General features: G+C 36.3%; 1 protein-coding gene across 1 annotated transcript; it reads left to right on the top strand.

The window, feature by feature from the left end:
• Positions 1-6,580: 6,580 nt before the first annotated feature.
• dct (dopachrome tautomerase) lies at positions 6,581-13,568 on the top strand. The gene is made up of 8 exons (XM_073854741.1): positions 6,581-7,027; positions 7,348-7,647; positions 8,837-8,937; positions 9,817-9,983; positions 11,352-11,531; positions 11,643-11,781; positions 12,207-12,405; positions 12,486-13,568. Exons 1-8 carry the CDS (start codon positions 6,739-6,741, stop codon positions 12,659-12,661), a joined length of 1,551 nt encoding a protein of 516 aa, XP_073710842.1. The 5' UTR covers positions 6,581-6,738; the 3' UTR covers positions 12,662-13,568.
• Positions 13,569-13,806: the final 238 nt, after the last annotated feature.

Raw genomic sequence — 13,806 nt, 5'->3', positions numbered from 1 at the left:
AATGAATGACAGTGATCTTAATATGACAAAGTAAGTGTTTTGATTAATGACATTAATGTTTATATTTTTAATTAGTGTGTACAACTAGTCAACTAAATGAATATAACATGGCAAAGATGAATGCACATTTATATAGGCTATTGATTCAATAGATTTATAGCATTTTGAATAAAAACTTGTCATGGATTTATTGCATTTTGTGGAAAAAATAATCCGTTTTTATAATAAATCTTTGAAAATCAACTTATGGATTTGAATTTTTTATGTTTTTATAACCTAAAGATGCTATGTGAAAGTTTGTAACAGAAAATAGTTGTTTTCATCTTGTCACTTTCTTGGTATAGAAAACACGTTTTTACAGAAATTTGTCAAAATGGATTTATTGCGTTTTGGAACCAAACTCTTCATATATATGTATATATATATGTATATATGTATATATATATTAGGGATGCACCGAATCCAGATTTTTTAGGTTCGGCCGAATCCCGAATCCACCGTTTAAGATTCGGCCGAATCCGAAACCGAATACCGAATCCTACTCGCATCCTTATTCCAACACAGTAAAACACATTAATGAAGTAAAAAACGTCCACAGCAGTGTATTTTTCATTTTATTTAATTTTAACTGTACATTATGCCAGGATGACAAGTTGGAAAAACTATTTTGACAATTACCATAAGCCTATGCATAATGAAAGCGATGCGTTGCGACACGCTCGTTTTTCCAATAAGCAAGCAGCTCCGCGCTGAAAACTATATTTAACTTTGAGTCAGAAGCTCCGCTCGTCAATGTCAGTCTTCACACGGCCGTCCAATTACAGTGGAGGAGGGGCGGGACATTACCACAGCAACCAACCGGCTCACAGCTGAAGCATCACACCTACCAAGCGCTCGGCTGAAAAACAGCTGGCATTTGGGGTCCTCAAGGCGTTTTCAGCGGTGTTTAAAAGTTTTGGTGTGTCCAGCTGACCGAAAGAAAAAGCTCATCTCCACGTCAGCACCCGATGTGTGTAATCAACGGCTGCGTGACGTCGACCAGCGTAGCGCAAGCCTAGGGTTCGGTTCGGTGAAAAAAAAATCTAGGATTCGGCCGAACCCGAACCCCGCCAAAAAGCCCAGTATTCGGCCGAATCCGAAACCGAATCCTGGATTCGGTGCATCCCTAATATATATATGTATATATATATATATATATATATATATCCCTAGGGTTTTCCCTCCTGGGACTTTTTTTACTTCCCCGGCTAAAAAGTCCGGGTTTTTTTTCTCCTAGGGGGTTTTTCAACCCAGGGAGGCAGCCTTCTTGGGCTTAACTTCTATACGTTACATTAGTAATACATTCGCTTTAATGTTGATTTATAGCCGCAGCAAATTTAGCTGCTTGTGCTATTGTGTATTATGTTGTGCTATCTGTAGATTTTCTGTGCTTTTCACTGCTTCTATTAATGTAAAGCTGCTTTGATACAATTACCAAATTGTGAAAAGCGCTAGTTAAATAAAATTGAATTGAATTGAATTGAATAACCGAAAATGGGTAAAGAGGCAGAACGTGGGTGAAGTTTAAGTGGCTGAAAGCTGAAACCACGCCCACCTAGTTCAATGGCAGTGACAGCAGTGGCAGTTCACCAATCACTCAAGTGGCCACGCTCTTAATTATGCAGAACTTTAATGTGCGAGCGCGAGTGATTTCAATGTTAAGTCAACGTGAAGACACGTGGATGCGTGTCTGGAGGTCTCGCGGTGCCAATGAGGCGTTTAACGCGGCATGGTAGACACGATTCCGCCTTATTCGCGCATCTAGTTCGTGCGAATGGCGCAAATTGAGAGTTGTCGCGGCAAACGCGCGAGTTGAAAAATGTAAACTTTGGCGGAAAAACGCGCCGCATTATCCAATCAGGAGCTGCTTTAGTAATGACGTGATTACAGAAAGTGAGTGGAGTCGCTCGCAAAATAGTTTTTAGGTATTTTTTAAAGTAATGGAAATCGTATAACTGAATATTGTAAAACGTTTATCAAATGGAAATGTATTAATGAAGTGAGTAGTGCATGTAAGTGTTGAAGTAAATGACGCTCTTCGTGTCTGTGGCACGACTTTCTTTATCGCGTCATTTTATATTTTGTTTTCTCATCGTTGTTTTCTATTTTTTGACCATTGTCGCTTGGGGTTTGGGCCAGAATCACTTTCTGCGACTTCCTAGCCCAAACCCCAGCTCTAACCCCAACTCCAGGCGAGAATAGTTTTAAAAGTGGACGAAAAACATGTAGAAACCAATGCAAAAAATAACATCCTAACGCAAACCCCGGATCTAACCCTAACCCCAAGCGACAATGATTTAAAAATAGGAAACAACGATGAGAAAACAAAATACAAAATGACGCGATAAAGAAAGTCGTGCCACAGACACGAACAGCCACCGATAGAAACTCGCGCTGGGAAGGACGAAAAAGACACTCGTCTCCAGAGACACGAAAAACAGCGGAAATTCGTGTCATCAAACACGAATAAATTAATCAAAATTTTTCGTTACTATAACACGACTTCCCATGAGACTGTGTTGAAGTAAATGACGCTCTTATATTTTCTTTTTACAGCAACTAAACCTAAATGGTAACACAACATTTAATACTGTCAGTTAATCATCTGTGTCTTGGTCGTAATGGGGTATTATACTGGTGGCCACGAGAAATTAAGGTGAAACCAGTTTAAGACCAGCAAACTATCTGGTTTACTGGTTTTCAGTTTTTGTAATTCCATCTAGCTCAATGTAATTTCAGGTTGGCCTTATAGCAACTTTCCTTCAACTGCTTTATGCTTTTTTACATTAGATGATGTGCATCTCGCCGACTTCTTTGTCTTTTTAATTGCAAAGTCCTCAAAGAATCAAACCTGGCCACTGCTTTCTCCATATCCATGTAAGTCTGTCAGTATCTTCTTCTGCTCATAATTAGCTGTGTTTATCACTGAATAAAGAACAATGACCATTGCAGATGTGTGAGGAGCCCATTAGTCGAATTGTCTGGGACGCAGTGGAAAATGTGTCATAATGCTGTCAAATGGGCAGACCAATCTTTGCTTCATTTGAAAACATTTTGCATATTCTTCTATAAAGCCTTGTCCTTTTGAAATGAAACTGAAGTGCTCTCAATTACAATCTAAAAAGGCAACCTTTCTCTGAATCGACACATTAGGTTTTCTAAAATGTGTGTGGTATTGAGCTCGCTCTAATAGCCATTAGTGGAACTGATGCATTTTTCCATCAACATAATAAGCTGTTGCCTGTTACACAAAATTAAGCATCACCTTCATCTGAGTCTCCCTTTGAAATGCTATTAATCGAGCATTTCTATTGTCACCACTTCAAAGGATAAACACTATCCTCACAGATTTTATTTACCACTATTTTTTATGTGTAAAACAATACAGTTTTCACGAAGTGCTCTTACTCGCTCAGGCAACATTATATGTGGACAAAAGAGATGAGACACCACACCAAGCACATTTTGCACTAATGCAATTAGATGGCAAAGAATTAACACAAATTAAATGAGTCCATTTAAGTTCAGCATTAGCAGGCTATATCTATGCCACTCCGAAGATACAAACAGATGCAATAATTCAGAAAAGATGCTTCAAAAAGGACAAAATAAAATCAGAAATGCTTTAGAAAAACTTACTAAACAAATGCAATTTTAGTAGAAAGATCACAGTTTTAGTCAATATGTCATTCTATCAATATTTCTTTGTGCTACATTTAAGAAACATTTAAGAGAAAGTTTTAATACAAATTTAAATGTTGAACTAACCAAAAGACAGACATAAAGGTGCAAACACCAGCCAAGCATGAATTTGCACAGCTGACCAGTTAAAGGTATTGTGACCTTACACTACTGACTGACTGCATTTTAAAGAATAAACACACAAAAAAAATGAAACAGAAAAAACATGCAAAATATAACCATTAAGCAGAAAAATAAGAGTTAATTGTAATATATAAAGGAAAGACAAATTTACTCTGGTCTTACATGCTATTATAAAACTCAGATTACATGTAAAAATGAACAAACAAAAACTTACAACATCAACATATACAGAAGGACAATACTAAACTATGTGTGTTGCATAACTGAACGTAAACTAGTCGTCACTGCCCTGATTCTTCAACTGAACATAACCTAAACACTCTATAGCATCTGATCCATTAAAACTTTTACTTAGTGAATTCATTAAAAATCCTTAACTAGTTTTCTTGCTTGTCAGCTGGTTGATGTTGACTAATCTAAATGCAGATGCTTTAATTTGCATGTCGGATTGACAACTGACAACAGGTTGATGATAACCAATAGGCTTAAATAGTGTTTCTGTGCTCCTGTGTTCAAATGTAAACCAGACCTCTGGCGCCACCACGTGTTGATATTGAAAATGTGATATCATACATAAGCAGAACAGTTTACATTTATAATGCTGCTTAGTAAATGTCTTTTTGTTCAGTTAATATATTACACCCTGAATCAGATACAACAATACATAATTACACATCCATCATAATGTAATCATAATCAAAACAATATAAGTACATCCAACCTAATATAGTTTGTTGTAAGTTGTCTTAACACAAAAAAATTTTTTTGTTGTTGAGTCCAAGCAATATGTTTTAGCGTGCATAAAATATATGTTGATTTGACAAAAATCCTGCATTTTTTACAGTGAATCTGACAAAGAAGAATATTTAATCAAAACATGTGTATGTCTCTTAAAGCAGCACACTATACATGCAAACAGACAAATGCACGATGCTAATGTACATCTTTAGATTTTGTTTTGTGTCATTTTACTTATTCAATTAAAGGTTTTATTTACAGTACTTTTTTATTTTTTGTTTTACTTATGTTATTCAGTTGTCTTTATGTCTTTGGGCATCATGTGTAAAGAACGCATGCTATGTGAAATGTATTATATAAATAAAATTCCCTTGCTACAAAAAATGCAACCTATTTATTAAGTTTTACCAAAATATAACATAAATCCTATAGGAATATGAAATAAATATTTTTCTGTATTTAATACATTTTGATCTCCTCACTGAACACAAAAGCTGTTGTCCAGTTAGTTTTACGTCATACGATTAGTGTGGTTTGCAAAAACATTTTTGAAAGACATAGCTTTCTATGATCATAGCAATTTGAATAAAGCATATGGTCTTTGAAGATCATCATGTGGACATCATGTTTTACCCTCAGGTTAGATGTGTGGTCTGTCCCATAAATCTTTAGGCTTTGTTCTATAGGTTATCTCAACATCAGTTTTTTTTTCCAGGAATTATTTTAGTTTCCATTTATTTGGCTAAAATATGAGATTTAACACTCAAGTTACAATAATCACATTTGAAAACTAACATGTTTTGAAGTTTAAGTCTTAGATGAGCTTCAGACACTGATCTCTGCTCAGTGACCCAGTAAGTCACGTGATGACATGGCCGGCAAAAGCAAAGACTGTGAGGAATTTTAAAAATGTCAGATACTTTTCAGAAGCCATAAATAGTGATATACATATTCATTATATTACTAAAGATTAAAAAACTAACAACTAAAATATATATAGGCTATATATGGTGACCAAAATTATTACAACATGAAAATATTGACCTTATTATGTAGCCCCTAAGAGGACATGGAGAAAAAAAAAAGTTTAGTTTCGCGTGCGCGTGAACTAAACTTTAGATTTTTTTTACTCCAGTGTCACCTTAGGGGTTCGGTACCTTTTTGCCTCCAAAACAAGATTTCAATTTATAATGATGGCTGCTATTTTATCCACTTTTAACGTTAATATTTGGTACGTCCACATTTTGCCACAATTACAGCAGCACATCTAATTTTAAATATATTTATGAAAAAACTTCTTGCAAACCTGTAAACATAACTGGTTTGAAAAGGTTTAAATTAAATTTAAACTGCTCAACTGCAAAAATATACTTATATTTTTATACATACTTATACATCTTATATTAGTATTTTATAAATTATGTAAAAAAAATTTATTTTGGCCAGGATAATATTTTTTGCTGTATGGGTTGTAAAATTAGAAACCATACCCATATTTGTTGCCCCAGAAACACATTTTGAAATATATGTTAATATATGAAAACATATATTTATTCAATTCAAACATATATTTAAGCTTTACTTTCTACAAAATGTATTAAGTATAGATTTAAGAGAAATTGTATTTTTGCCTTATGGGTATCTACAAAGTCCTCATTATGCAAACCATAGCCATCCTAAGGAGATTTAGTACATTTTTTGGCCACCACCGAATATAATATATTATGCAACATTTACATAACAAACATTCTCTGAAACGGTTTAAACAATTCTATGATATTAGCATGAACATACTGTCAGAAGCAAAATATAAACACAATTGTGGCATATATACTACTGGAACACATGACATGAAGTGTTCATTCAAGGGAAACTTTGCCTGAGGGTCTTTACTGGTATTAGAGTAACAAAAAGTTTCTTTGTGTCAGGTGACCATCATGGGACCCCAATGTTAATCCCACCATGTTCTTAGCCAGAACGTATAAAACCAGAAGGAGACGGGGGTGAGTTCTGTCTATATCCATGTAATGTGTGGTAAACCCTTACAGAAACTGCATCTAATCTTTAAAAACACAGATTTTTTTATTTGTCAGTAATGTGCCACAGCGTGAGAAATTAAAGTGCACTACATGAGATATGAGGAGATTTGTTGTCTTTGGTTTAATCTGCTGGCTGGGATGGATGTCCAGAACAAATGCTCAGTTTCCACGGGTCTGCTGTACAGTTGAGGGTATTGTGTCCAAACAATGCTGTCCGGCCCTGGGTTCAGACCCAGCAAATGTGTGTGGAATTCTGTCCGGCAGAGGAAACTGCAGCGATATTCCTGTGGACACTAAACCTTGGAGTGGACCATACAGATTAAAGAACGTGGACGATCGGGAAAATTGGCCAACCAAATTCTTCAACCGTACTTGTCGATGCTTTGGTATGATAAAACATTTTCGTTTCTTTAATAAATGTCATATTTGTCATGATCAGTTCAGGTTATTAAAATGTAACTACACAAATGATTTCTCAAATTATGCAATTTGAGATTATGCTATTACTTAAGTAATCAAAAGACGTATCCCAGACGACTCCGGGCCAGATCCGCACCGGAGCTGGTGACCTTTGCGCTGATCCGATGCAGATTCAGCTCGGAGTCGTCTGTTGTCTGGAATACAAAAATTTAAGACAGATCCTTATTTTCTCCATTATTCACACTTCAGGTTTTGTAAAGTCTAAATCTAGGTGTCTTTTAAACAGGTAACTTTGCTGGTTATAACTGCGGCGAGTGTAAATTTGGCTGGACGGGGCCGAACTGTGACCAGCGCAAAGCTCCTGTTGTGAGGAAGGACATCCACTCGCTGAGTCCAGATGAACTCCAGGAGTTCTTGAATGTTCTGGATCTGGCCAAAACCACCATTCACCCAGATTATGTTATTGCCAGACAGCACTGGTTGGGTCTGCTGGGACCAAACGGAACCGAGCCTCAAATCAACAACATTTCAATTTATGATTTCTTTGTTTGGCAACACTACTACTCTGTTCGAGACACATTGTTAGGTGAGGACCTGTGAATATACCACTTTGTTTTTTATTAGTAAACAATATCCATGTCAAAACTATCATAAGAATGTTACGAAGCTGTCACTGTAGAGGCAGTACCCGGTAGTTATTGGGAAATAAGGTCCTAATATGTGACCATTTAGGTACAAATATGTACGCTTTAAGCGGAGGGTACATTGTATGGCAGTTCACTGAAGTACTAATATGTACTACTTTGGCTGCCTCTACAAAGGTGTATCCCGCTTTTTGAAAGGGCTACTGTGCCACAGTAAGACAACTGGACATGAATATGTACCTTTGAAACGTTTCTGAGAGTGTATACAACATTCCATTTTTATCCTTCCAGCGAAACTTGCAACCGATGCATAAGAATGATCGTAATACCTTATTAAGATCCTCTGCTTTATCATCACGGTTGTCTGTCTCCAGGAAAAGATTTTATTCTCTTTTAGCCAGTCTTTGAGAACGGTGCTTTAATAGCACCATTCTGTATTTTTGTGTGCTTTGGCTTCGTAGCTGTCATAGAAGAACTCTATTTTAGTGCCATAGTTCAGTCTCACCGGTGAAGATGTCTGTGTCTTGTCGTGGTTGTCCAGTGTTTGTCACCAAGATGTAGCGCCATAACAGACAGTAGATCTTTATGTGATCTTTATTGGCGCGGAGCGATATGGTTACTCGTACAAGTAGCTTCACTGGCTATGCGTTCACTGGTATTTTGGAGCGGTGCTATTATTTGAAAAGAACGAACCTGCAAATGGTTCTTCAACTGACCAATCAGAATCAAGCATTCCAGAGAGCCGTGTAATAAAGTAAAAGACCATTTGGTGCTTTATCATAGCAAGGTTATGTCAGGAAAATATTTTAGAGTGTGTATTGGATCTGAATGAAGCATAAAGATCAACAAATATAATTTAAATTCAATTTAAATCAATTTTATTTGTATATCACAATTAGTAATTGTGTTAAAGCAGCATTACATTAATAGAGGTGAAGGTGAAGATTGTAACTGCTAAATGACAAAGTGACATCATGAGAAAGACTATATACAGTAATAATGAAAGCCTTAAAAATGTTTTGTGATTTTCAGTATTGTTCATCCTTGAAAGCCATGTAGTCGATATAAAATGAAATAGTATGTATTATTTAGTGCACTTGGCCTGACTTCTGTATTGTTCTTTGCTGGTAGGTCCGGGACGGCCTTTTAAAGCCATCGACTTTTCCCATAAGGGTCCAGCATTTATTACCTGGCACAGATATCATCTGTTGAGTCTGGAGAGAGAACTGCAGGTTAGATGAAAAAATCTCGGATCATGGTCTGATATGAATCACTTACACATCACGTTCATGACAAAAAGTTTTCAAAAGAAAACTGAATTATCAAATTAAGCAAAGAAACTTTTGGATGTGTTGCCCACAATGACAAATTAACAGCTTCTGAATTTCCAAAAACATTTGGGATTTATTGAAAAGCATGGAGATTGTGCCTGTTACCTATGGTTGTGACTAGAAGGGATACAGCTACGGCCAAAATCATGTGAAATCTCACCTGATGCGTGCTGTTTTTATCCTACTCCAACCCCCAAACCTAACCCTCACCCCAAGATCTTGTGAGATTTTGTCATAGCTGTATCCTATCTAGCCAGAACCACTGTTTTTATCCTAATCCTACCCCCAAACCTAACCTTGAATCCAACATCTCATTAGATTTGGCTATAGCTGTATCCCCTCTAATCATTCACCAGTGTGAATGACTGAGATTCACAAAAAATTAATATTTCTAAATATTTTGACAGGTTGAAAATTAATGTTTCCTCTGAGCGTGTCTGAATCTAATGCGTTTCATTTAGAGGCCTAAAAAAATGTAGTTTGTGAAATCGTTTCATAAACATTTTAATACTGGCCTTTTTATAGTGACCCATGTACTGTATGTTGTGTATTGTCTAAACTTCACAAATCTTCTCTTGAACTGAGACCACATGACACTTATAATCAGATTAAATGTTAAGCTGTGTTAGAGACCCTTTACATTATGAAACGGATTTATATGCGCAACAGACCACAAATAACTTTATCCACAGGATTAATTTTTTTCCAGAAATGGCAATTGTGATCATTTCAACTTTTTCTGTGCTTGCAGTGATGTCTGATATTCTCTTCCTGTCTCAGAAACTTACAGGGAATGATAACTTTGCTGTACCGTACTGGAACTTTGCTACAGGTCAGACCGAGTGTGATGTCTGTACGGACTCGATGCTCGGTGGACAGGACCCCGGAGATCCCTCTCGTATCAGCCCACAATCCAGATTTGCACGTTGGGGAGTTGTGTGTGACAGGTACATTGTATTATTAAATCAATTGTGCTGTAAAAGTTCACAACATTGGGGATTTTTTAAATATACAGCAGAGTATCCAGATTTTTATCTCAGTGTAAAGTGCTTCTCACAACATAGCCAGGACTTCGAAAATAAAGAAAGTTGATGAATGATTGGATTGTGAATATAAATCTGTGCTCTTAGCATCAGCGCACACTCATATCACACCTACAAACCTGCTTTTATACTCTCTCACTCAATGCACCTGTCTGCAATAATGTGATTGAGAAGGTGGAGGGGAGTGGCCAAAGTAGAGACCAATCAGATCTCCGCCCACTCATACATATACAAACTGCTACGTATACTGATCCAGAATCAGATCTTTCATAAACAATCTTAGGCCAGAATAAATGACAGATACTATGGGGCAGTTTCCTTGATGGTTTTACTAAAATCCCAGACTAAAATGCATGTTTGACATGCCTTTATTTAAAAACATCTTGCACTGACATACCTTAAGTACCATTCTTTTCTCTTAAAGGGACACTCCACTTTTTTTGAAAATATGCTAATTTTCCAGCTCCCCTAGAGTTAAACATTTGATTTTTACCGTTTTGAAATCCATTCAGCCTATTTGGGTCCCCTAGTAGCTTTACACGGCTCTCTGGAATGCTTGATTCTGATTGGTCAGTTGAGACATTTGCAGGTTCGTTCTTTTCAAATAATAACCGCTCCAAAGTAATAACGCATGCCGGTACTACTTGTACGATTAAAATCGCTCCGCGCCAATAAAGACCAATAAAGATTACTGTTTGGCCCCATCTTGTGACAAATACTGGACAACCACAATTAAGAATGGAACATTTTGACATTAATTTTAACATGTACGGAAAAAACAAAACATTTAAACAGTGGATAGAAGAACGAACAACGACAAGACACAGAGAGCTTACTGAGACTGAACTTGACAAAATAGAGCATGACAGCTACGAAGCCAACACACAAAAAATACAGAATGGGCATTAAAACTTCTCAAAGACTGGCTAAAAAAACAATACATTCATACTCTAGCAATGCTCTCTTATATATTGTGTACGAAACCCGGCAACAATTGCAGTTTTGTTCTCCTTCCGAAACCTAAGATTCCTTTAAGCCTTTATAACTAAAGCCAAATCCTGGCTTTATCTAAACCTTGTCCCGGAAACTGCCCCAAATGATTCACATATACATCTAATACAAACTTTTGCCTGCTGTGATGTGTAAATCAGTGTATGTTGACGTGTTAAATTCAAGTTTAGTTTTGTAAGCTTCAGTGCAGCACTATACAGTAAATAAAAGCTTTTTAGTGTTTATCCTGCATGTATGTGATGACAAGAGTTTCTCTTTCAGTTTAGATGAATATAATCAGCTGGTGACTCTGTGCAACGGGACCAGGGAAGGTTTTCTGCGCAGGGGAATCCTGAACAGAACAGATGTGACTTTACCAACCATGAATGATGTGAGAAACTGCCTGAACCTCAGCGACTTTGACAGTCCACCATACTTCACCAACTCAACATTCAGCTTCAGGTCACAGACACATTCATAACCGCAACATTTGTCTAAATAATAATACATTTACTCCATATTCTTTCATTTCTTTTGCATTCTTTGCATGATTTATTTGACTTTTTCTTACAGGAATGCTTTGGAAGGCTATGACAGACCAGATGGAGAGCTGGACACCAACTCTGTGGCCAACCTGCACAACCTGGTGCACCTGTTTCTCAACGGTACCAGTGCAGCGTCACACTCGGCTGCTAATGACCCCATCTTTCTGGTAAGAGGTTTGTATACAAATAGTTAAAATTCAAGCACTTGTGCAATGGATAGATTATAAATTGGCATTTTAGCCATAGAAACACATCATAGCCCAACACCTGGAAACAAACCCTGCAGATGTAAATGGTCAAGTAGGGACTAAACAGTATTCGAATCATGCATAACAGTAATGTCATCTAGTCTTTGCCGTTTCTGGTTTCAATAATATATTGCTTTGAGTATTGAATACTATTATGATGTGATTATGTTCATGTCGGTATATCTCTCAGTTGCAACATTATGATATCTACAATATAAATTGTAGTTTATAATTTGCAGATGAGCCTTCACAGGACCATAATCTGTCCTTGAGCTATACAGAGCAGTTCATGTTTATCATCTCATCACATCACGACCTGATGCTAAAGACTTCATATTTAACAGGTGCTGCACGCTTTCACCGATGCCATATTTGAAGAATGGATGAGACGTTCCCGTGAAAACTCAAGCTTCCCGGATGAGATGGCTCCCATCGGACACAACCGGCATTACAACATGGTTCCATTTTTCCCGCCTGTGACCAACGAGGAGATTTACATCACATCTGAACAGCTGGGCTACTCCTACGCCATTGAACTGGAAGGTAATTTTATCACACATTATTGTACTGTATTCAATGATTGATTTTCATGTTTTAAATCTTTGATGTGTGTGTGTTTTCAGAAACGGAGAACAGCTCTGTTGTCTTTGTTCTGGGAAGCACACTCGGAGGAATATTTCTTGGCTTACTTCTCTTACTTTTGTTGTCGGTGTTGTACGTGCAGCAGAGGAGAAAACGCGAGTTTGAGCCTCTTCTCAAAGCCCAATTCACTTCTGCGAAATACACAGAGGAGGCATAGTGAAGTTACTGTACTTTATACTGAACTCATATATCAGATTTGGTGCAGTGACTTCTGAATCTACCCTGTTGTCAAGCCGAAATGTAACCTCATAACTCTGGAAACAGCCTGTGAATCAGAAACACACACACTATAAGAAAAAAATGGTACAAAAGTTGTACCTTTTTGTCACTAATGTCCTTATATGTATACTTTAGTGTACGTTTTGAAAACGTGACAACTTTTTCCCTTCATGCACATACGATGCCTTTGGATGTTGACTACTAAGCTCACTAGGTTTGGTGTTTTTTATATGATGATCAGAAAGTTCAGTATATATTTCTGTGTGCTAGCAAATAAAGTTGTAAAATAAGCAAATCAAGAGAAATATTTGACTAAATAGAAACAATGATTGCATTAAGTGTCCACTAATATATGACCTTATTTTCTTCTGTTATGTTTATCATGTTTCTAATAAAAATGTAATGCTGGACTGTAATGATGTATTAGCTATATATGGGTGAAACATTTTGATTGAGGGATTTTTCCTGTTTTTAATTTGTTGAAGTGAAAAGATTCTTAGTTAATTATAGCAGCTAAAAAACTTTATAGCAGCAGACAAACTGAAAAAAATTATTCTGATCTTAATTAAATTTAACATAATTCAAATTTGCTCATTTGATCCATTAAGTGCGTATCACATGTGTTTTAAATCAACCTATGTGAACTTGACTCATTTAAGTTGGGACTACATGAATAATTTGTGTTTCTAAAACTGGGCGGGGATTTCCAGTTTGCAGCATGCTGCATTACATTGGAAATCTTTATGCCATAACCAGTTTGCATTTCTACTAAGTGTTAGTTATGGTAGTAGTATATAATAACTTTTAATAATATAATAACTAATATTTCTAAATTTGAGTAGAACTAACATTTATACTCAGATCAACATAATTTAATTGGGCTAAGGTAACTAAAAACAATTTAGTAAGTTCAACTAAATTGATATATATTAAAGTTTAGATAATTCAATTGCGTGCAACCACTTAACTTAAAAAATTTAGCAAATTCAATTATATTTTTTTTAAGTGCATAAACTTTAAAGGGTTGAAAATTTAAGTCAAAACAAAAAAACTAAAAACTGTAATTGTGAAATATCCAGTTTC

The sequence above is a fragment of the Misgurnus anguillicaudatus genome, chromosome 17, assembly GCF_027580225.2.
Source record: "Misgurnus anguillicaudatus chromosome 17, ASM2758022v2, whole genome shotgun sequence".
NCBI lineage: Eukaryota > Metazoa > Chordata > Actinopteri > Cypriniformes > Cobitidae > Misgurnus > Misgurnus anguillicaudatus.
This window is presented reverse-complemented; position numbering and strand designations above follow the sequence as displayed.